At 35.1% G+C, this 25496-nt stretch overlaps 1 protein-coding gene across 3 annotated transcripts in view; it reads left to right on the top strand.

The window, feature by feature from the left end:
- PIGN (phosphatidylinositol glycan anchor biosynthesis class N) overlaps window positions 1-25496 on the top strand; it is a 127428-nt gene that overhangs the window by 67196 nt on the left and 34736 nt on the right. For all 3 annotated transcript variants that reach the window (XM_081263670.1, XM_081263669.1, XM_081263668.1), the window contains 6 exons: window positions 365-464; window positions 572-664; window positions 1819-1910; window positions 2847-2955; window positions 5429-5537; window positions 20972-21074. In XM_081263670.1, coding sequence (XP_081119796.1) covers window positions 365-464; window positions 572-664; window positions 1819-1910; window positions 2847-2955; window positions 5429-5537; window positions 20972-21074 — 606 coding nt within the window. The remainder of the gene's footprint in view (window positions 1-364; window positions 465-571; window positions 665-1818; window positions 1911-2846; window positions 2956-5428; window positions 5538-20971; window positions 21075-25496) is intronic.

Below are 25496 nucleotides of genomic sequence, written 5' to 3'. Positions count from 1 at the left end.
TTGATTCTCAGCACCACATATAAGTAAATTAATAAATAAAGTAAAGGTTAACAACAATTTTAAAAAATGTTTAAAAAAAGAATTAAAAAAAGAAACCAGGCAAACTTTTGTGATCATTTCAAATTAATTCAAAAATTACATTTTTTCTAAAATACTTGTGGATTGCCCTCCACCCAAATTGTATGAGCCAAAGCCATTGAAATATATCTGTTGGAATTTATCTTACTTTTAAAATAATCTATGAGTGGAAAATTTCCTGATTTTTAGATTTGTGCAAAGTTTTTTTTTTTTAATTTTTTGCTATTTGACTTTTTTAGTTCAATGCAGAGTATAAATATTCTTCATAAATAATCTCTTAAAACAGATTTCAAGTTATTCAAGACCTTGTTGCATCACTATTGACCTTTCCTCTGAGCCATTTTGTTGGGCACCTGTTAATCTGTACCTTGGGAATTGAAGTATTAGTAAGTAATTTACCAGATTACATTTTCAGATTTCTTTCATATGTATGTAACTGGTATTCAATGATTCAATGACCTCATTTTCCATTCTTTTTGGAATGCATTACCAGGTTCTCAGTTTTTTCTACCGTTATATGCTTACAGCTGGACTTGTTATATTTGCGGGCTGGCCATTTCTCACTCAGCTGTGGACGCGAGCAAAGGTATAAGTACTCATTTTGACATAGAACAGATTATATGTATTTAACTCAAGGAATTGTTTGTTTTTAAACCAGAAGGTAGCATGTGTCCTTAAAGAGTCTGGTCCTTTTGACAGGAGGCCTCATGTTGGCTTTAGGTTTCAGTGATTCACTTAGACTTGCATATCAGAATGAGCCAATTATGTGGTAATTGAAATGCTGAAGAAGCAGAACTGGTTTGCCCTTCTGTGAAGCATTTCCTGGATTCCTTCAGCTTTAAATATCTAAATGATGGAGAAAGCTACTCAGAACAGGGCAATGGCTTAGGGGACTGTACTCTGAAAGTGAGTCTTGAGAAATCACCTCCTTCTTGGGCCTGAACCACTCAATTTTTCACCAGAGAAATATATATTCATTATATACTCTTCCTTTAGCTAGGTAGAGAATTATAGTGTATTTCTACAAAGAACACTCTTATGTTTCCACTTTGATACTTTTTACAGAGGATAAACATATCTTCTTTCTACCTTGGAGAATTTACAAAAATCTCTAATTAATGAAATTATTGATCAGTTTTTGTCTTAATTAATTATAATAGTATTTATACTTACTTCTCTTCTGGACTCAATTAAAATTTAGTAATATTAGTAGCAGCAGCAGCCACCGCAGCAGCAGCAGTAGTAGTAGTAGTTTTCTTGTACATGCCATTATCAATATATGGTATAACATTAAGAAAACACTTGTTTTAAAATATCAGGCCCAAGCTTAAATCCTATTTTATTTACTTGTTGTGTGAGATAATGCTCATATTGTACTGAATTCAGCACCCGCTATGGATCAGGTCCTTCACCAACAGTTATTCTATTACTTTTTAAAGTAATGGCTGGGGGCTGGGGTTGTAGCTCAGTGGTAGAGCACTTGCTTGGTACGCGTGGGTACTGGATTTGACCCTCAGCACTACATAAAAATAAGTAAATAAATAAAATAAAGGTATTATGTCCACCTACAACTAAAAAAGATATTTAAAATAAAAAATAAAGCAAATGGCTCTAAGGCTTTGCATTTTCTTTTTAGTTTCACAGTTGGATAGCCTGAAACACTGAAAGCAGGTTTCACTATATTTGTCTGAAGATAAACAATATTTGTCTAAAGATGACTTTTTTTTCCCTTGATTTTAGGTCACCTCCTTGAGTTGGACTTTCTTCTCTTTGCTCCTGGCAGTGTTCCCACTGATGCCTGTTGTAGGTCGAAAGCCAGATCTCTCTTTGGTGTATGAACAGTATCTTCTTTTCTTTTCAATACAGTTTTTTCCCCTCAGTCAATACTATGAAATTTGAACCCAATCTTGATTATGAGTTTAAAATCATATGAACAAACTAGGCATTAGGGGTTGTGGCTCAGTAGCAAAGCGCTTGCCTCATACATGTGAGACACTGGGTTTGATCCTCAGCACCACGTAAAAATAATAAATAAGCAAACTAGACATTAAAATATTAATATCAAATTATTAGTCATGAAAAGTATAATCTGTTATTTCATTACTGGGGTTGAACATTTGCCTTGCCTGTGTGAGGCCCTATGTTCAATTCTTAGCACCACATAAAATAAATAAATAAAGATATTGTGTCCATCTACAACTGAAATATTTTTTTAAAAAGAATGTATAATAATTTACTCACCTGCATGCCACCTTTGTGACCATTGTCCTACTCTTCCTTTAGTCAGGGCAACTGAGGAAAGCACCAGGGTCAATACTAGAAAGAAACTGTTTGTCCCTACTAGAAATAATTTAGATTTTAAATGTGATACTTTTATGTGAATAAGTAAGTGCTCATAGTTGAAAAATGTATGTTATAGATGCAAATATTATATTTATTTAGCTATCTTTATATTGTTTACTTTAAATTTGTTCAATTCAGGCTAAGAATTATAGTAGTTGGTATATGTAAAGTAATTTTTAAGTTGAATTAAAAAAATCAGGTAAAGCTACTAAAAATTGTGGAAATAATAAATATATCCTTAAAATATTTTATACTAACATTTTTAATATTTCCTGCTAAACTTCTGTGTCCATTTTGTTGCTTCTTCTTGATTAAATCAGATGATTGAGAAATTCTATATTAGAATAAAATGCATCATGTTATCATATGATGTGTTCAGGAAATGTCTTAAGAAAATTTAAATTGTGAATTGTATTTTGAAACAGAATGAGTGCAGGCTTGCTGGTTCTTCTACTATCCCTGTTTGTTATAACATCTCTCATCAAAAGAAAAAATAGTTTTATCAAGGAAGAGTTATTGGTACATCTATTACAGGTGAGTTGCAGATTTTCAATACTATGTGTTATACCAATGATATAGCAAAATATGTCTTACAGTCATATTTAATTATGTTCTTAATGTGCCATGATGTTTATGTCATTCAATATCCTCCAGCTAAGAAGAAAGATTTCTAAGATAGAAATAGGTTCTCCCAAAGGTCTGAAATAGCAAAAAGGTCAACAAGAGGCAACTGAAAGATACACAGAGAGCAAAGAATTTGTAGTGATTTAAAAGGTATCTGGACTGACCAAAACGTGAGCTGAGAAGAGCTTCCTCTGGACCGAATTTCTCTTTTGTCCTCATTTGAGACAAGATTCTTTGAAGTGAAAGCAACCTGTAGTATATTTATATGAAGAAAAGCCTTAGGTTAAGACCTCAGATGATACCCTAGGAGAATATAAACTTCATCTTGGTTGGTGGCCTTAGTGTAGTGAAAAGAACTTTAAACTCCATGTTTCAAAATTGAGTCAATTCCCAGTTGCACTGTATTCTACATATATAATTTTCAGAACTTTGACTTTAGTTTGTTTTTAACCTGTAAGTAGACATAATATCTAATAGGGCTGTGAGAATTTTAGAGATTATATAATGTAATATTTTATATAGTTTTATCTTTTTGGTTGTTGGAAATCAAGATTAAAACTACTTTTTTTCTTTTTAAGTGAATAAATAACCACATCTAGAACAGTGACAAGAAACAAAACTCATATGAGTCTTTTCAAATTTCCTCAGAACAGAGTTGGAATAATAGAAAATATTTCCAAAAACAGTCAAAAATAAAAATATGCCACATAAAAGATGATAAGTTAAATGCATTCTTAGAGAACTTATATAAAGAGAAGAAATGCTTTGTCAAAGATCCTGACAAGGTCTGGGGACATAGCTCAGTTGGTAGATTGTTTGCCTTGCATACACAAGGCCCTGGGTTCAATCCCCAGCACCAAAAAAAAAAAAAAAAAAAAAAAAGAAAAAGAAAAAGAAAGAAAGAAAAGAAAAGATCCTGTCAAGCCATTGAAACATGTTTCATTTGAAATGGTGCACTTGCTGGCTTTACACCAAAGCCAGAGTAGCTTTGACAGCATTCACCTATCATTTCACCAGAACTTTGACAGAAATGAATGTTTCTGACTATTATTCTAAAGGAGCAAAGAATGAATGTCTTGCTAAAATTGTTATATGCTTTGTTAGAAAGACCCAAATGTTAGGTAACTCCATTACAGTGTTCCTTTTTGCATTCATTTTATTAGCTTGCATTAATTCCTGTATTGCCTGCCATACTTTATTGACTCCAAGACACATTTTTATCCTATTTTAACATCTCTGAAATTAGAATGTGTCTTAGAAGCCAAATGCAGTGGTGTATGCCTGTAATACTAATTGTTCAAGAGGCTAAGGCAGGAGGAAGATTCCAAGTTTGAGCCCAGCCTGGGCAACTTTAAAAGACCCTGTCTCAAAAATTAAAAAAAAAAAAAAAAAGAAAGAAAAGAAAACTGGACTGTAGGTCAGAGATAGAGCACTTACCTGGCTTACATGATGAGGCCCTGGGTTTAATCTCCAGCACTGTCCCAATACCCCAAAATGTATCTTCCGGTTAAAAGGATTGTAGGACTATGTTATAGCTTTAACAATAGCATTGTTTTCTGTTTTGCTTCTTAACACTGAAAATATGAGAGTAAATTAAATGTTTCTCTAGGAAACATTGGTAGTGAGACCGTTAATCCAAACTCTAATAAGAGAATTTAGTTTGTTCATAGTCAAAATTTAGCTCATTTCTTAGGGGGCAATTAAGCTACTAGTTCAGGTTCAGCAAACATTTTTCTAAAGAACCAGATAGTAAATATTTTTAGATTGATGGGTAATATGGAGTCTTAACAGATGTTCAACTCTTCTATTTTAATGCAAAGAAAAACAACAGGTGGGAGTAATTATGTTCCACCAAAACAGTATTTATAAAAATAGGACACCAGCCTATGAGTTATAGTTTGTCAACTTCTATACTAATTTATAAATATTCTCTGAAGAGTATTTATACTTTGTATATTCCCTCTGTCATCAATATTCAGACCACAGTTGACTGAATAAATCAGTAGTACTATAGGAGAGGTCCAGAAGGAGAAGGCACTAAGTTATGTACATATCACCATCTTTGTTTCCATACTTTTAAGAAGTATTTATAACAAATACTTCCAAATAGAAATTGTAATGATATATATAAAAAATGCTCTTGAATATGTAAAGTGTTTCATGTCATACTTACTAAGGAGGACCTTTGTTTAATATAGGAATGCTAATGCTTAGCCTTGGCCACAAGAAGGTGCCCTCATCCAATTTCAATACCTTGTCCAACATTAGTAGTATTTTGGCCAGTTCCGGTTGTTCTCGGCGCTTTCCTAAGCATTTTTTTTTTCCTGGTAGATAGACTTTCACTACCTTCTCTTTTATTGACCTGTTTTGTTTGTGTTTTCAGATGCTGAGCACAGTGCTTTCCATGTATGTTGTGTATAGTACCCACAATAGTCTACTCAAGAAACAAGGACTGCCTCTTATGAATCAGGTTGTGAGCTGGGCAATACTGGGTAAGCAGCCACTCAAACCAAATGAGATAACTTTACATCAAGTCCCTTATCTCAAAATGATCCATTTATGTCCATATTATTGTTATTTAAAGAAACAATTTTGTTGCAGGAAAATAATAATAAATAACCAGCTATTACTTTTGTTTCTTTCTGGAATTTGACAAAGAAAGATGGAACTCTTATGAACCCATGTGTTGGTAAGAATTACTTGATAGAATATTTAAGACCTAATAGTAAGATTGTTTATTACTAACATTTGATAAAATCTACTGAGTCATTCCAGAAGAGAGTTTCTTGAAGGGGGTTTTGTGTTTAATTTTCATGTCAATTCATAAATTCTGAGTTCTTATATAGAAACCAGGAAACAGTTAAATTTTATGTGTTTCCTTCGTGAAAATAACAGATTGATAACCTTCCAACATATTAAACATTTTACAAAGCCAGTTAAATGTTTTAAAGCATATTTCTCTAGTGCTCTTATGTAAGAACATTGGAATGTATGTATGAAGCAAATCTGTAATTTAAGGATGTACACTTTCCCTTCCAACTATAAGACAAGAACAAGCACTTAAGTCCAGGTTTTTCACTGAAAAAAGACATTTTGTGGGCTGGGGATGTGGCTCAAGCCGTAACGCGCTCACCTGACATGCGTGGGGCGCTGGGTTCAATCCTCAGCACCACATAAAAATAAAGTAAAGATGTTGTGTCCACCGAAAACTGAAAAATAAATATTAAAAATAATTCTCTCTCTCTCCTCTTTCGTCTCTCTCTCTCTTTCTCTCTCTTTTAAGGAGAGAGAGAGAGAGGGAGAGGAATTTTTTTTTAAAAAGACATTGTTATGTCTGTGAATGATTTGGCATACAATTTAACTTTAAAAAAAATGATTTCTATTGTCTATCCTTTAAAAAGGAAAAGATCTTTGGGACTTTACATTGAAAAGAAGATTAAGAGATACCAATGTTTTTCCTTGGATTGTTTTTATTGTTGTTTTGTTTTGTTGTACTAGGGATTTAACCAACAGACCCCTTTTATTTTTTTATTTTGAGACAGGGTCTCACTGAGTTGCTTAGGGCCTCACTAAGTTGCTAAGCCGCCTTGAACTTGTGATTCTCTTGTTTCAGTCCCCAGGTCACTGGGAATATAGGCAGGTGGCACTCCTCACATCTCCTTGGATTGTTTTTTTTTTTTTTTAATTGTTATTTTTTTTTTAAGAGAGAGTGAGAGAGGAGAGAGAGAGAGAGAATTTTTAATATTCATTTCTTAGTTCTCGGCGGACACAACATCTTTGTTGGTATGTGGTGCTGAGGATCGAACCCGGGCCGCACGCATGCCAGGCGAGCGCGCTACCGCTTGAGCCACATCCCCAGCCCTCCTTGGATTGTTTTTAAAGTCCAACAGAGGCTTAAAAATGTAACAATAGGAATCAGACATGATCCCTCCTAAATTTTTGTTTTGCTCATTTTTTTAGATACCTTGGTTAGTCTACCACGCGGCCTGCGCAGTGGTTTCATTAATGAGGTTCTGGCATTAAGTTAGTTAGAAGAGATCAAAATAAAACACACAGACAGTACCTTATTTTATATTGCTAGGTCCGAGACGGCTCGCCTCCCTGGTCCCCGCCTCAAGCCGCCCAGCAGGGCAGCGAGGATTACTCTGGGCTAGCAGGAGAGAGAGAGAGCGAACACGCCAGGGAGTAGCCTTTTATTTGGGGGGACAAGAGATTCAGGGGAGAATTCCATCCAATGAAGGTTGAGGGGGGGCTGTACTCCAAGGTCAGGGTCAGTGATTGGGTCTCCAGGGTCAGTGGTCAGGCACACCCCCACACGGATGGGCTCTCTCATCAGGAAAGGGTCGGGATAGCTCCGACACAGCCAGAGCGCCTCAGGCCCTTAACGGGAGTCACCCAATCACGTGTCAGAATGGCTCCCCACATATTCCCCCTTTCTATTCTTAACAATGAGGCGGCGGTTCACTCTCTGGAGTCCCCGGATTCTTGATTGGAAGATTCGCCATCCTATAGTTACAATACAAAAGAGAATTAACAGCAAAGAGAATAATCCAATAATGTACCAAGCGGAGTGTTTAAGAATATTTCCAGGGTTGAATCCATTTAATTCCTTCAATATTTGGTTAGCCAAAGAAGAAGGATCTGAAAAATCAGCTCTATTATTCTGAATGTCTTGGATATGGTGATGAAGTTCCAGAATATCCAAGCTATTATTACTATTTTGCCAAATGCCTAATAAATGGTTTTTAACCTTCTCCCAATCCCAGAGAGAAGCATTGTACTTGGCAGCTGTAACACATACATACTTATAATTAGAATGGCATTTAAGCCTTTCCTTAAATTTTAAGGCTGAAAGTTCATTACCAATGTTTATAACAGTCGCCTCTAAGGCGTTTAACTTAGTCTCAATCCTTTCATCAATATTTACTTGATTATGCAGAGCCTTGGAAGTATTTTGAGCTAAATTATTAAGAAATTTTGTATGCTGAATATTCTGAGACAATGTCAGAGATGCAGAGACAGTTGAGGCAATAAATGAGACCAGTGCTAAAACACCAACAATTATGACTCCAATAGCACGTTTAGGTCTTGTTAGCTGGGCATGAATTTGCTGCAAAACTTGTAAACCAGCATCAGCATACCATGGCTCTGAAATATTAGCAGGTAATAAAACAAAAGAGGGCTGATGAAGTATCAGCACTCCTTTTCCTCCATTATACCTAGAAATACAATTAGTTAGGTTGCACTTATTACAAGTAACAAAATATCTGTCATCTATCCATTTAACTTTTACATTTTCAATAATTAAAACATAAGGAGATTGGATATAGGCTCTTAAGCCATAGCAAGATCCCTCTTTACAGTTCTTGCCAACAAATTTTGGTAAAGGTTTATCTGTAAAATGTAAATTTTCTGAGGCAGCAATTAAACGCCAAATATCTTTTTGAACATCTCCTTCACTATAAGTCAAAATATTACTAACAAATCCTGCAGGTGTCATAGCAGAATTTCTTCGTAATTGTCTCTTATCAATTTTTGGAGACCAGTCTAAAATATACCCACTAGCTTTAGACACCTTATGTAGTACAGGAAAGGTATTTACATAATCTATCCATTTAGGAAAGGTGCCAATTTCAATTATAGAACTATTTGGACAGTGGGGTACTGGTGGAGGTTTTGCAGAAATGACTGGCTTGTTATGGGAAAGTCCCATCTTAATTACTGATCTAGTATTAGGTTTTAAGTCCCCATAAATAGAATTATTTGTCAGTCTAGGTTTACCAATTGCTGTCTTTTCTTCAAATGATACTTTCAGACAGCCAGCATGTTTATCATGTGACCAACATAAAGGTAATTGGGCACTGTAGCCAGAATAATTAAATCTAGTCACATGATTGGGAGTAATATGAGTATCTGTAAATCCTCCCATCATAAATGAGTCATTAGTAAATACTGGAATAGATTCTCCAGTCCACACAGCTGGGTGTACCAGGGGTGGATCTGGGAAATATGTCCAATAAGTGTCTACTTGATTCCCTTTTACCTGACAGCCCAGTAGGGCAATTACTGTCGCTACCATCAAGACTGGGGTCCTGTTCTTTCCTAGGCGTCGAAGTATTTGGGAAGCCTGGGTTGTCAGCTTCTTCACATCTTTCCACGAAATTAGCTTCTCGGCTGGTTCAATCTGGTTTTTCTTCATCCTTTTCCGATATCTCCTCCTTCTGGGTTGTGGCTCCTCTGGGTCGATCCTCAGTCGCTTGAGTCTGGGTTCTATTTCCTCCATGTCTGATAGCACGTTCAGGCACCCAAATAGGACAAAAAGCACCTTCTGGAAAAATACAAGCATGCCCTCGGCCCCATGATATTACCGGATCCAGGCCCTTCCATTGACCAGTCTGTAAATCTTTCCACAGAACTCTGCCTGAAGGGCCTGTCACCGAGGGAGACATTTGCCTCCCAGCAGCAGTGTGACCTTCTGTGTCACAGTTTAAAAAATTTAAAACAAACAAGGCATGATTAAGGCTATTTTGGGGAGTCATTATCTTATTCCCCCTTTTCAATTTTTGTAATTGAAGCTTAATAGATAAATGAGCTCGTTCTACAATGGCTTGACCTTGGGGGTTATAAGGAATTCCTGTTTTATGATTAATTTTAAACTCTTGGCAAAATTGTTGAAAAGCAGAGCTTACATAAGCTGGAGCATTATCTGTTTTAATCTGCATAGGACACCCTAAAACGGAAAAGGCTGCTAAGCAATGAGAAATTACATGTTGAGTATTTTCCTTAGTACGTGCTGTTGCAAAAATAAATCTAGAATAAGTGTCCACTATGACATGCACATAACATTGCTTACCAAATTGAGGAATATGAGTTACATCCATTTGCCATATCTGATTTGGTTTTAATCCACGGGGATTTACCTCTGATGGCAGAGATGGAGTGTGAATAACACATTTAGGACATTGGCTTACAATCTGACGAGCTTGTTGTCTGGTAATACTAAATTTTTTACGTAAGCTAGAAGCATTTTGATGATGCAAGGAATGGGAAGCTAGGGCACAGTCATATGAAGACATCTGTTGACAAAAAGCTACTAATTTATCAATTTTGTCATTACCTGTAATTAAAGATCCAGGAAGGCCAGTATGCGCTCGGATGTGTCCAATAAAACATGGGTACTTCCTCATTAGCACTGTCTTTTGTAAATTATGAAATAATTTAAATAACTCCTGTGATGAAGTAAACCCAATAACTGAGGTTTCAATATTTTTGGTAACTCCGACTGCATAAGCTGTCAGAATAAATATTAATAGGCTCATTTGAAAAATAATCTAAGGCACAAATCAGAGCTTGAAGCTCTGCCCTTTGGGCAGAAGTATAAGAAGTTTGTATTACCTCTGTGTGAACACGGCTGAAGAAACCTGCCTTACCAGAGTTGGAACCATCTGTGAACACCGATAAAGCTTCCTCTATTGGATGAGAACGTACAATCTTTGGAAAAATAAGTGATGTTAATGATGTAAATTGTACAATCTTATCACGAGGATAATGGCTATCTATCTGGCCAGGAAAATCTGCAAAAGCTATCTGCCAGGAGCTAGAAGTTTGAAAAAGCCAATTAGTCTGTTGAACAGAAAATGGAATAATTATGATATCAGGCTCAGATCCAATTAATTGTAAAATCCTAGTTCTACCTTTAATAACTAATTGAGCTATAGAATCATGAAAAGGAATTAATGTTTTTTGAGGGGAGTGAGATAAGTAAATCCATTCAATAACTCTTAATCTTTGCCATATGGCTCCTGTTGGGGTATGCTCAGTTGGAAATATTAATAAATACATTATTTCTTTAGGATCTATTCTAGTAAGCTGTGTATTTTTAATTGCAATTTCCACTTTCCTTAAGGCTGTTTTGGCCTCCAAAGTTAGTTGACGTGGAGAGGTTGGAGAAGGATTTCCTTGTAATATCTGAAATAAAGGACTTAACTCAGAAGTAGTTAACTTTAAGGATGGTCTTAGCCAGTTAATATCTCCTAATAGTTTTTGAAAATCATTAAGGGTACGTAACTCCTTAACTCTTATCTGAAGATTTTGAGGACGGATTGTACTCCCTTGAATTATCTGACCTAGATATTGAAAAGGAGATACCTTTTGAATTTTTTGAGGAGCTATACATAAACCCATTGCAGTAAGTGAGGTCTCTAACTGAGTAAAAATTTCTGAAAGTACTTGTGGATTAATATGAGCCAATAGTATATCATCCATAAAATGAATAATATATGCATCAGGGAAGTTATTTCTAATGGGATCTATTGCCTGATCAACATATTTTTGACACAGTGTAGGACTATTACGCATTCCCTGAGGAAGAACTTTCCAGCAGTATCTTTTAACAGGTTCCTTAAAATTAATTGTTGGGACAGTGAAAGCAAATTTTTCACAATCTTTAGGATGTAACCTTATAGAGAAAAAACAGTCTTTTAAATCTATTACCATCAAGCTATAATCTAAAGGAATGGCTGTGGGGGAGGGAAGTCCTGGCTGTAATGATCCCATAGGCTAAATTATCTCTCTTAAAAGCCTTGAAAATCATTAGGGGTTTGTACGGAAACTGTGGTTCCGCTCCGGTAAAATTAAAGATGGCGGCCCCCATGGTCGGCATGGAAACTGTTTGTTTTGCTCCGGTAAATCTAAAGATGGTGGCCCCCATGGCCGGCGCGATGACGTCACACTGTGCGACCGTTCTTGGAATTCCCGGGCTCCCGCCAGGAGGAAATGCCGGCGGCGGCGAGAAAGCGGGCTGATCCGTGCCATCTGAATTCTCCGCATGGGGCTGCGATTTTAAGTTCACATTTCTAACCTTGGTCCCTAGTGCTTTTGTTCTCAAGGGAAAGGTAATTAACTTAGCCTCAGGCTGATTTTCCATTTGAATAGACTTAACAGCTCCTTGAATGGCTTTTATAAGGTCTTCAGGGGGTTGGGAACTCTGGCCTATGTATTCAAAGAGACAGACTTCTAGGGCTGTCCAAGTTTTCTGTATATTCTCTATACCTCCAGGTATTTCAGTAGAAAGACAAACTCTCTGTAACTTTCTTCTTAATTTCTCCCAAGTAAGTAAATTTGGAGACTCTTGGTCACAAAACCAAGGACAATATTTACTTATAATCTTTAAGAATTGCAATAAGTGAGTTTTCTTTATCTGTTTTCCTTTCTGATTAATTATACTGTCTAAAATAGTTAGATACATTTCCTTATCCGAAGAAGTAGAATTTCCCATTTTAAGTAAATTAACGTCTCTTTCCTTCAATATCTCCCGGTACTTTTGTGACCCAAATGTCACTTCTTCCTTTCTCTTATCTTATTTCTTATTTTCTTTATCCTCTTTATTACTTTTGTGACCCAAATGTCACTTCTTCCTTTTCTTTATTCTTTATTCCTTACTTTCCTTTATTTTCTCTTTATTTCTTTTCCTTATCTTCCTTTTTATTTTTTCCCTTAATCTTTTTAGCGCGCGCTCCCACTCAATCTAACTAATTCAGAATGCCCCACGTTGGGCGCCAATTCTACCACGCGGCCTGCGCAGTGGTTTCATTAATGAGGTTCTGGCATTAAGTTAGTTAGAAGAGATCAAAATAAAACACACAGACAGTACCTTATTTTATATTGCTAGGTCCGAGACGGCTCGCCTCCCTGGTCCCCGCCTCAAGCCGCCCAGCAGGGCAGCGAGGATTACTCTGGGCTAGCAGGAGAGAGAGAGAGCGAACACACCGGGGAGTAGCCTTTTATTTGGGGGGACAAGAGATTCAGGGGAGAATTCCATCCAATGAAGGTTGAGGGGGGGGCTGTACTCCAAGGTCAGGGTCAGTGATTGGGTCTCCAGGGTCAGTGGTCAGGCACACCCCCACACGGATGGGCTCTCTCATCAGGAAAGGGTCGGGATAGCTCCGACACAGCCAGAGCGCCTCAGGCCCTTAACGGGAGTCACCCAATCACGTGTCAGAATGGCTCCCCACAGGTTAGTATTCAAATGAAAGTTATTATTGTACAATAATAGTTATCTACCTATTTATCTATATTTAAGAATACATAATACTTATGGAAAATTTCATTAAAAGCATTCTACAGGTTACCTTTACTTTTAAATAATCTTGATTAATATTTGCGTTTATTCTGCATAAGCAATATAAAGGACTGCTCTTTCATATTAAAAACATTGTGCTCAGTATGTACTGTATTCTGGCACTGTTCTGGTCCCTAAGATGTATAAAGATTGACCAAATTTCTGCTTTGTTGGAGCTTATATTTGCAGGAACAGAGGAGCTAATATTCTAGTGAGGAGAATATATAATAATCTCTCATGTGACATGTTTTGAAATACACAGAAAACCCCAAAATTGTCAATAGGAATTATAATATTAAAGAGAAGTCTTTCTCTTATATCATGTAACTTCACAAATATTCAGTCCTATAGGACACATATCAGCTATAAATAGCACATGGCAAATAATAATTGGAGATCAGGTGTTCTTAAGCAGCTGCCCACCTCCTGCTTGCTGCATAACCTCATGTCCTTACAGTGTAGCCTTACTCAGTTCCTTAGTTTTCTTATCTACCTAGGAATAAATCACAAGGAAGAAGACAAAATAAAATTAAAATCCTAGACTTTATCCATATATCATTATATCTCATTTTAAATCTATAAAAAGACCAAGAAAACAGAACATTACAAGAATTATAGAAAGCTATCACTCATTTCTTGTGCTTTTCATTTATCTGTGTGTATAAAAATTTTAAGTGTTTTATTGATTAAATTTTTTTTCTATCCTGTCATTCTTATTTTTTCAGCTGCCTAGTAATGACCTTTATGGCATTTTCCTTCCTTTGATTTTATGACATTGACATTTTTAATATATATGGCACCTCACTCCATAGATTGTCACTCAATTTATGTTTATTGAATGTTCCCTTATAATTAAATTGAGATTTTGCCTTATTGGCCAGAGTACTGTGTAATAATGGTATATCCTTCTTTGGGTCAGATCTGGTACATGATCTGTCCCTTATTGGTAATGTCAATTCGGTCACTCTATCAAGGTTTTGCCATTTTTCCGTTACAGACTTACTAATGAGCTGTCTGGGACAGACACTCTTTAAGATCATCAAGTATTCTTATCAAAATTTCCCCTAGATGTAGCATCCATTCATAATTCTTTCCTGATCCAATCTTTGCAGTGATGGCTACAAAATGGTGATTTTTCCAACTCTGATGCTCCCTCTGCAAATACCATAAGGCTCTCAATATTTAAGTATTCAAGTTTTCTCTTATTTCCTATTCATTTTTTCTCTTTTTTGTTTAATATTGATGTGGACTCATGACTTCCTTTTTTTTTCAAAGATTGTAAATGTATTACTGTAGTTAATTTTGTGTTGTAATAGCACTCCAAAATTGTTGTTAGCATTTTCCTGTTTTCTAGTATTAAGATAATGTGTTAGGCTTACCTTTTGTCTATCTATCCCAGTTCTGGCATCTACTTTTTGAGTACTGTGCTTCTTTTTAGTAGGGAAATGATATTAGAAACCAAGATCTAGCCTTTGAATGTACACTTCACTACTGGGATATCCTTGCTTCCTTGTCCTTCTAATGGACAGAACTAGAAATTATACTCATGTATGTAGTATATATGCATATATTTGCAATTACATATAAATATATACACATATACATTCACACATATATATATATCATGTACATATATGTATGTATCTTAGAAATCATCATTCACACTGATACCTCAAATTCTAGTCACACAGTTCTATTCTGCCTTCTCTCATTCCATGTTTATATCTATACTTATATTGAAAGAGGTAACATTCTTCCAGTGATAATATATAAGTATAGAAGGAACAAAAAGTGGATATATAGGTATTGAAAGAATAAAAGTCTTAGGATAAAAATATTGTAGGGATGAGATTATTTTTTATTCTAATTAGTTATACATGACAGAAGAATGTATTTCAATTCATTGTACACAAATGGAGCATAACTTTTCATTTCTCTGGTTGTACACGATGAAGAGTTGCATTGTATGTGCAGTCATACATGTACCTACGGTAATCATGTTCATCTCATTCTATCATCTTTCCTGCCCTGTGTCCTCTCCCCGCGCCTCCCTCCACTTTGCCCATCAAAGATCCTTCATTCTCTACTCCCCTGCTCCACTATGTCCTCTATTCTGTACCATTGGTCTTCATGTCTATTATGGTGCCAATACCATGCTGTTTTAGCTCAGTAGTATAGTTTAAGGTCTGGTTTTATTGTGATGCTTCCTGCTTCACTTTTCTTGCTAAGGATTGCTTTGCCTATTCTGGGTCTCTTATTTTTCCAGATTAATTTCATGATTGCTTTTTCTATTTCTATGAGGAATGTCATTGGGATTTTGATTGGAATTGCATTAAAATCTGTATAACACTTTTGGTAGTATGGTCATTTTGACAATATTAATTCTGCCTGTCGAAGAACAAGGGAGATCTTTCTATCTTCTAAGGTCTTCTTTAATTTCTTTCTTTGGGGTTCTGTAGTTTTCATGGGAGAGGTCTTTCACATCTTTTGTTTGGTTAATTCCCAAGTATTTTATTTTCTTTTAGGCAATTATGAATGGGGTAGTTTTCCTAATTTCTCTTTCAGAGGATTTGTCACTGATGTACAGAAATGCATTTTATTTATGAGTGTTGATTTTATATCCAGCTACTTTGCTGAATTCATTTATTAATTCTAGAAGTTTTCTGTGGAATTTTTTGGATCCTCTTAGTATAGAATCATGTCATCAGCAAATAGTGATAGTTTGAGTTCTTCTTTTCTTATTCATATTCCTTTAATTTCTTTTGTCTGTCTAATTGCTCTAGCTAGAGTTTCAAGGACTACATTAAATAGAAGTGGTTAACCAGTTGTTGGAGTAGCTTTTGTTTTTTATTTCATCATTGACATCTATTCTCATTTCATTATGATGTGATAGAATGCAGGATATCTCTCTCTCTCTCTCTCTCTCTCTCTCTCTCTCTCTCTCTCTCTCTTTCTCTCTCTTTGGTATTTGCTAAGAGTTGCTTTGTGGAAAGATACATGGTCTATTTTAGAGAAGGATCCATGTGCTGCTGAGAAGCACATTCACTCATTGATTGATGCAATATTCTATATGTCTGTTAAGTCTAAATTATTTATTGAGTTATTCAGTATTATTGAGTTCTATAATTTCTTTGTTTAGTTTTTGTTTGGAAGATCTATCCAGTGGTGAAACATGTATGTTAATGTCACCCAGTATAATTGTGTTGTAGTCTATTTGACTCTATTTCAAGAAGAGATTGTTTGATGAACATAGATGCTCCATATTTGGGGGCATATATGTTTATAATTGTTCTGTCCTATTGATGTATGGTTCCCTTAAGCAGTATGAAATGTCCTTCTTTATCCCTTTTGACTAACTGGCTTAAAGTCTATTTTATCTGATATGAGGATAGAAGCCCCTTCTTGTTTATGCAATCCATGTTAAGTGGTATGCTTTTTCCCAACCTTCCACCTTCAGTCTGTGGATTCTTTTCCTATGAGATGAGTCTCTTGAAAGCAACATATTATTGGGCACCCTTTTTATAATCCAATCTGCCAGTCTGTGTCTTTTGATTGATGAGTTCAGGCTATTAGCATTCAGAGTTATTATTGAGGCATGGTTTGTATTCTCAGTCATTTTGTTTGTTTTTGGTTTTTAACTGGACTTGGTTTCTCCTTTGATTGGCTTTTCCTTTAGTATAGTTCCCCCCTTTAATCATTTTCATTTCTTCCTCATGGAATGTTTTGCCAAGGATGTTTTGTAATACAGGCTTTCTAGTTGTAAGTTCTTTTAACTTTTGTTTATAATGGAATGTTTTTATTTCATCATCAAATCTAAAGCTTAATTTTGCTGGATATGATTCTGGTTGGCATCCATTTTCTTTCAGAGCCTAGTATATATTGTTCCAGGTCCTCTGAGCTTTGAGGGTCAGGGTTGAGAAATTGGCAGAGATCCTAATTGGTTTCCCCCTATATGTAATCTGATTCCTTCTCTTGTGACTTTTAAATTTTTCTCCTTATTCTGTATAAATTATAAATCTGTTGTGATTTTATAATTTGGTGTCCTGTAAGCCTCTTGTTTTGATTTTCCAATTCATTTTTCATGTTTGGAAGATTTTCTGATATTATTTCATTGAATAGATAGTTCATTCCTTTAGTTTGTAACTCTATGCCTTCCTCTACCCCAATAATTTTTAAATTTGGTCTTTTCAGGCTATCCCATGATTCTTGAATGTTCTGCTCATTGTGGTCAACATTCTTTTCAAGATTATATATTTTATCTTCATTGTCTGAGGTTGTGTTTTCCAAGTGATCTAATCTGTTGATGCTTTCTATTGAGTTTTAATTTGGTTTATCGTTTCCTTCATTGCAAGGATTTCTGGGGTTTTTTGTTTGTTTGTTTCAGAATCTCTGTCTCCTTGTTGAATTAATCTTTTGTGTCCCATATTTGCTTATGTAGCTCTTTATCAAAATGATCTTTTGTTGACTGTGTTTACTCTTTTATATCACCCTTTAATTCATAGAACATTTAATTATGTACATCTTGTACTCCTTCTTTGATATTTTTTCTGCTCTGCCGGCCAGGGATTCTAATAATGTAGTATCTTTGTTTGTTTGGGGCACTTTCTTCTCTTGTTTTTTCATATTGTTTATGTGTCTAGTCCTCTAGGAGTGCAGATCTGAGGTGTTACAGTTTTTACCCTGTAGGCTTAGAGTGTCCCTGGAGGATTCCAATACCTCTTTTTTAAGGGTGAGATCAATATTGACAGATCCCAATTGCAACAATATGCAGCCTTAAATCAAATAGCTCCTATTAAGATGTTACAGTTTTGTCGCAATAGACAGAAATGGTAAATTCGATTATTATCTACACAGTATAAACAGTAGGTTTCCAAAAGTGTCAACAGTTTCTTATGGTGGACAGAAAGAACACAGGGGGAGGTGTAAGATGAGCTGTTATGGAGATAGGAGGTGAGAATATAGAGTTATTAGATCTTCGGAAGCGTGAAAGAAGAATCAAAATAAGTTGGCTGCTAGCAGGAGAATAGAGAGAAAGAAAAAGACTTTAGGGAGACAGGTGAGTGGGAAGAAAGTAGAGAGAATACAAAAAACAAACAAAAAATTATTAAGAAAAAGAAAATGTAAAAATAAAAGATAGAAGAATATGCAGCACAACTTTAATATACTATTTAGACACCCCAGTCCTCAGTAGCATGAATCTCAAAGGAAAGTTAAAGGATTGTTTCTATTGGAGCCCAGTATCCTTCCTGCTTCCCTTCTCATCTGGCAGGTGGAGTTGTCTATTCTTTGCTGGTATCTCCATCTCAGCATGGTGAGGGTTATTAGGGTGGAAGGGTTGGTCTTGGAGGCGGAACTCCTAGAGGTGGGGTATAGCACTTTCCGGTCTCCAGTGGAAGACTGCATCCCAAGGATCTCCTCTGGGGCCCGTTCATGTGATGTGGGCACCTGGTCTTATCCTCTTATATTGCCTGTAGACCTCACAATTCCTGATCTTTAATTTAGTCTCTAAACTGTGTCTCACTCACCCCCTCCCTTTCTACTTCTCAGTCAGGAACCTCTCTCTCTGGAGGTCCTATGGGCTGCACTCTGGGACCTAAGCATCTGTCATGGAGAGCTATTTTGAATCTGTCAGATCAGGACCAGGCTTTGCAAGCTATGGCCAGCCATGTAGTTGCAATTGCTGTGCCAGGTTAGTGGCTGGGTGTGGGGAGGATTTGGGGGACTAGAGGCACCTTGATATTGCTACTAGGCCCCAGCCAGTGTCCCAAGATGGGAGTTGCCCCAACTAAAGATGGTGATGGCAGTAGCGAGGATAACCCAAGATGGCAATGAAGGTATCCCAAGATGGAGGAGACCACTTTCAGAGATGGGGCATCAGGGTAGGCCAGGCTGTGGCATGGGGCTGCGTATTTGGAGATGCTGCTCTGTGGCATGCAGTGCTGTATTGGACAGCTGTCTCCAGACCCTTTCCCGTGTCCCCAGGTGCAGGCTCCCATGTGGAGGGCATCGGTTGCAGTGTCCCAAGATGGAGATGATTCAGGGAGCTGCAAGTTGGTAGAGGGAGGTCTGCACAGGCTCAGCAGCTGGGGACCCTCTAATAACTCACAGAGAACAGTATTCCCACTGCTTGAATCCCAGATCACAGAGCAACAAGGAATGCAGCCTCCCTCTAGCCTACCATCTTGAATCTCAGATGGGGTTATTTGTAATCTCTGCTTATAATCTTTGAATTACCTTTACCTCTTAAGCTTGATCTCTATTTTGTCATACTGTCTTACATTGTAGAACATATGTACATATTATATAATATTTTCTATGCTTCTTTTTCCCTATTTGGAATATCTTATAAACTTTTATTCGTTGTCTTTATTCTTTATTGTTATTTTTTGAACGGTGGGGAGAAAATGCAGAATCAACATATTGCTGTCGTTTTCCCAATATAAAAGCATATATTTTAAGTGAGAAATTTCTACCTCAGAACTGGTAGAGGTAGGTATTAGGTAACTACCAAATGAAGTGAGACATAAAATGTTTATCATAGGTAAGTCATCAGCATCTCCAAAAAATACACCACACTTCATGTCCAGCTACAATAAGCATTTTTTGCTAATATACTATAAATGGGTGATAAGTTATAAAACTGGGTTTAATTTTTGTTACTCAGAATGGGGACTCTTAATCCCCCCTAGCACCTTAGCTTTTAGGCAAAAATAAAACAAGGACAAAGTACAATTTATAGAATAAGTTTCATTTGAAATGACTTTTAAAATAAGAAATATTGATATGTTATTTCCTCCAGTTAAAGTATGTATCAGATAATAACATTATGAAATTCAGAAACTATTCATCTGAGGGTGTTAGAGATATAACTTGCATATTTAAATCTTTCAGGAATTTGACTTTGAATGAAATTGTCTTTACGTTTAAATTAACTTACAAGGTGTTGATTAGTAACACCCTCAGCTGAGAGTTACTAAGCACTATGTGTCAGGAACTATGCTTGGAGAGCATTAGTAGGTGAAATTGTATTTAAATCTCACAACTTTTTAGTGTTATCCCTGTTTGACATGGGTAAACTTCTATATGTTGACAAACTTGCCCTACAATTAAACAGTTGATGAGTGATTCAGAGGCATTTCATCCCATCTCCATACTCTGGAGTGAAATTAGGAAGTTATGTACATTTTCTTTCCAAACAGAGATGGAAAGAGTATATATTTTGCTGTCCTCACCCTCTTACATCTGCCTGGTCTCCATTGAAGTAGTTGCTTTTCCTATCCTATGGGGAAAAGGACTCTTATTATAAGTCTCATGCACAGTGAAGTCATTCTTTCCTATTTCCAATTTTCCAAGTGGCCCACTACAGCTGTCAAAGCATACTTTATAGTGGGAAACTTGGTAGGAGGAGGGATTAGGGAAAGTCAGTTTCTGGACAGTAAGTTGTCTTGAACTGAGATATAAGTGCCTAATTAAGAGATGAGTTGCTGAATCTTGAGTGATATTTCTTACTTCATTAGAAAATAACAAATTAGGCATTGAGGAGTTAATATCATTATAGTACATTTATTCTGAATATAAATTGAGAAAATCTCAGTTATTTAAAATATAGCTAAAACAATAAAATGTAATTCTAATTAAAAATGTGAAGCCTCTGGTTTCTTAGAGAAATCTGTAAGGCAAATATTTCCACGATAAAGGTCACACAAATATTAAGCACCATAAATGACAATAGATGATTTAGAACTTCTAAATTTGCAATGTGTGTGTCTTCCGTGCTGACAGATGGCCTGCTTTGTTTTATTGCAGCCTCTTCCTTGGTGGTGCCACTGCTGAGTTCTCCAGTTCTCTTTCAGCGATTGATTAGCATACTTCTTTCCTTGATGTCAACCTACTTGCTCCTAAGCACAGGGTATAAACATAGACACATTTTTTAATTCCATAATAGCAAATTTTAAGTGACATATTGATATTTTCTCTATTAGTATTTAAGCTGTGGAGATAAAGAGTGTTTTGTAAATCTTGAAGTCTAAATTATAAATATTTTCTACTCTGTATGTGACCTGATCCATAATCTCCTATTTTCTTTATTATTTTCATACCTTGTCTGTTGTCTTTTTCTATTTTTTGTACTGAAGTTGCTAAATTTTCATTCAACTACAGTGTTAGAAAATTCATTCCATCTCTAAATGTTTAATCTAAACAATGTCTCAAAGACTTAGAAGGATTTTCATTTGGGGGGGCTGAGGTTATAGCTCAGTGGTAAAGCGCTTGCCTCGCATTTGTGAGGTACTGGGTTCCATCCTCAGCACCACATAAAAATAAATAAATAAAATAAAGATATTGTTTTTAAAAAAGGATTTCATTTTTGTTGCATTTTTTCATGCATTTTATTTTATTATTTTGGTTTATTTTGGGTACTAGAGAATTTACCCAGAGGCACTTTACCACTGAGCCACATCCCCATCCCTTTTTTATTTTTTATTTTGAGATAGGGTCTCACTTAGTTGTCCAGGCTGGCTTGAACTTGCAGTCTTCCTGCCTCAGCCTCCCAAGTCACTGACATTACAAGTGTGGGCTACTATACTGGCTCATGCTTTTTAAATGATGCTTTAGAGCTGGGGTATAGCTCGTGCCCTTATCCAGCACATGTGGTCTCTGAGTTTAATTCACAGTATTGCAAAAAAAGAAAATATATATATGGTCTAATTTATTTGTTGTTATTTGAGTATAATATTTTGGTTTTATTCTTATTCTTACATGTTTTACAGTCAAATATTCTTTCAAGGAAATTTCAAAATATTTTCCCAAAAGTTAAATAATTCATTTTATTTATTATTGAAATTTTTTTTTTTACAAAATAAAATAAAGTCTTCAGTAGCTTGATTTAACATGAATTCTGAAGCATTCTTTAGAACTTAATTATGTACACTCCCTAATTACTTTGAAGGAAAGAATTCTTCACTTCACTTGCTTTCAAATTTCATCCTTATGAGAGTGAGAAATATTTACATTTAACAAACAATAGAACAGACAAATTGATCAGTAGTACAGACAAATTGAATAAATACTACTCGAAGTTCAAATTTTGGCCCAAATAGTGTTTTTTGATTCAAACTAGACTAAACCAAGGGATTTACCCTTGTAGATAAGTTTTAAAAGCCATTTGGGTCCAAAACCTGGGTTAAATCTTTGGGAAACTTGCTTGTTCTAATTCAGGATTTACTTGAATCAAAGTGTGAAATATGATATATCAAGAACTATGTAAGGTTTTGAACAACCAACAATACAAATAAATAAATAAATAAATAAATAAAAATAGAGACAAGTTCTCAAAATCTTTTCATAGTTGCCCTTAACATCCTAAGTGACCTTGAGAGTTCTTGTAGACCCAGATAGGAAATGAAGTAGGATTCTAAATCTTCTTTTCTCCTCAAAGCTTTCCACACCTTCTAACTTCTCTTTTTTTCCCTGCCTAACCAGATGTGGGCCACATCTATGAAGATATAATATGAGCATGACAGAAATTTCTACCAGTTACCTAACAAGATCTTAAGATGGACTTGCTTTGAGATTTAGAACTTTGAACTTTCAAATAAAATTTGAAGTATGTGACCATATATTCAAGAGTGTTAACCATCATAGGACCTTAAACCCCTTCACGTTTTCCTCCTTTTTAATGAAATTTTAAAATAAATAATTTTGTTATATTAGCACCCTTCAAGGTAGAAATGAATTAGAATATGCACACATTTTTAATCTAAACAAGAAAGCAAAAAAATAAAATAATTTCTAACCCACCATTTTGGTATGACATACAAATTTTATTAAGAGATCTTTCTTTTTAATTTTTTTTTTTAGTTGTCAATGGACATGTATTTATATGTGGTGCTGAGAATCAAACCCAATGCCTTCACATTCTAGGCAGGCATTCTACCATTGAGCTACAACCCCAGCCCTAGATTTTTACCCAGAAGTTGACTTAAGGAAATAAATATTTGAGTGGGTCCAGAAATAACGGGCTAGCTTCTATATAGTCACTTAATTATGAATAAATTCATTTCCTTTTTGGACCTTTAAATTCTAAAGCAGTATATGTTCAAATAAATATGTAGTAAATTAAAAAATAGGAACAAACCCAGAAATAGATCTGGTTTGTTGGGTTAGAAATGAAGGAGGGAAGGAAAAAAGGAACGATACTTAAGTTTAATTTTGAGTGGAAAAACTTTTATAATGTAGCATTAATTAAGCATATAACTTACCTTGGGGGTGCATATTAAAGGTTTTAAATCATCAATTTAGTGGTCATGAGAGATAATAAAACAGATCATCAGAAGGATGTTTATTTTAAGAAGAAAAAAATGTCAGAGTCCATGTCTAAAATCAAAATATTAAGGCCAAATATGACCTTATTAATGAATGCATTAAGAGATATAGTATTCAAGATCAGAACCTATATTTAGCTTTGCAAAAGAATAAAAAATATCTTGAAATAGTGCAGTCCAATCAGTTAGGTTAGTACATTTTTTTCAGTGTCAGATCAATTTTGCAAAATTTATTTTACCTGTTAGGGTTCAGCATCACTATTTTAGATAACCTAGAGGTTTCTCTATGTAAATTAAGGAATTTTCAGAAATGTAGGATACTTGAAAGAAATGCAGCTTTAATACAGTTGTAATAATCCTAACAATGCAATCCTTTATTTAGTGAAGATTTATTTTATGCAAATGAAAGATATGGTAATGCTTGAAAATAGTTCGTCTTGTAAGTTGATTAAATATTTTCCTCTGAAATATTATTTACCTTATCACATTGTATAGCAAACTATAATATAAACCTAAATACTTTATCAGCCCTATTTAGTTTGCACAGAGACCAAATCGGCAGATCCTAGTTTAGTAAGGTTTTATTATGTTCTCTTCAAACCCATGATGACATTTTATTGATATTTCAGTTTTTAATTCATATTTGCAGACTTTACACAAAATTATCATTGTCTTATGAGATAATATACCATAGGAAGATTGTCTTGATCTGATTTTATTCATCTACATTTTACCCCCTCCCCCCAAAAAAGTGATTATAGTATATACTTTTTTGAAAGGAAATAAATCTGTAGCACCTTTTGTAGAACTAAGGGATTTGTTTTTATACATTAGGAAGGAATAACTTCATATATAACTGCAAGTATTTTAAAAATTACAGTCCCCTTTTGCTTAGATATGTACCTTCTTGATTAACTAACCAACAATTGTTTTTTCTTTCATATCTCCAACGTCCTGAGCACTAGGAAGTCATAAAGAGAGAATTATTACTGTAGTATAGGCATTCAACAGAGTTAAAAAGTGCTATATAATGAGGACTGTATTTTACATTGTTAGGTAAACTATAAAATGGAACAAATTATTTTGAGTTAAGTTGTGATTGTATGATGTGAAGAGTGACTAGGAAGGAATTTGAGTAGGGGGACTGAGTTAGGGCCATCAAGCTCTCATGTAGAAGTTGAACTTGAATGGCATTCTAAATTTTGTCTTCCTTCCTTTTTTTCTGACATTATAAAAGTAGTATTGCCATATTTTAGAAAAGAATGATAAGGGAAAAATTTATTATTACATGTTCCTTTTGATATTCTGCTATATTTCTTTCTAGCCCTAACTCTGTATTTATCTTTTTTTAACATAGAATTTGTCATAGTACATGTACTACTTTGTATCATTTTTTTTTCTATTTAACATTATTTTACAAGCATTTTTTTCCCTGAATGGCTCATAGTTCACTACCCTTCATTTTGATAGATATTTAATATTTCATGATATGAATGCACCCAAGTTCCTCTGTTTTTAATCATTTTATTTATTTATACTTTTTGTTATTATAAATAATATTTTGAGCTATAGTATTATACATAAGCTTTTTACATAGTTTAATTATTTTCATTCTCAATATAGCATAGATGGCCTTTGAATATATACTTTTCTAGAAACTTGCATTTGTCTTAACAACAGTGCCATTTCATGAGGTTGCCAACAAACTAATATTAAATACTATTTTAGTAGGCCACAAATGGTACTGCTTTGTACAGTTTTCTATACCTGCTTTACTAATGATATTTTCTCATGTATGTAATATCTGTTCACATCCATGGATGTTCTAAATCTTACATACCAAGAGATTTGTGCTTGCTTTTTCAAAGGCGTTCCTGCCCAAGCTTCAGTGTTTTCATTTTATGATTGTGGTAGAATTAAAAGTATTTTGTTTCTTATGGTGTCTCATGCTTAGAAAATGGTGCCATATGGCCTAGAACTCAGTAGTTGAAAAGTTAAAAGAAAAATAA

This window comes from Spermophilus citellus (genome assembly GCF_964194105.1).
Source record: "Spermophilus citellus genome assembly, chromosome: 12".
In the NCBI taxonomy this organism is placed as follows: domain Eukaryota; kingdom Metazoa; phylum Chordata; class Mammalia; order Rodentia; family Sciuridae; genus Spermophilus; species Spermophilus citellus.
Note: the sequence above shows the minus strand (reverse complement) of the source record. Positions and strands in the feature narration are given on the sequence as shown.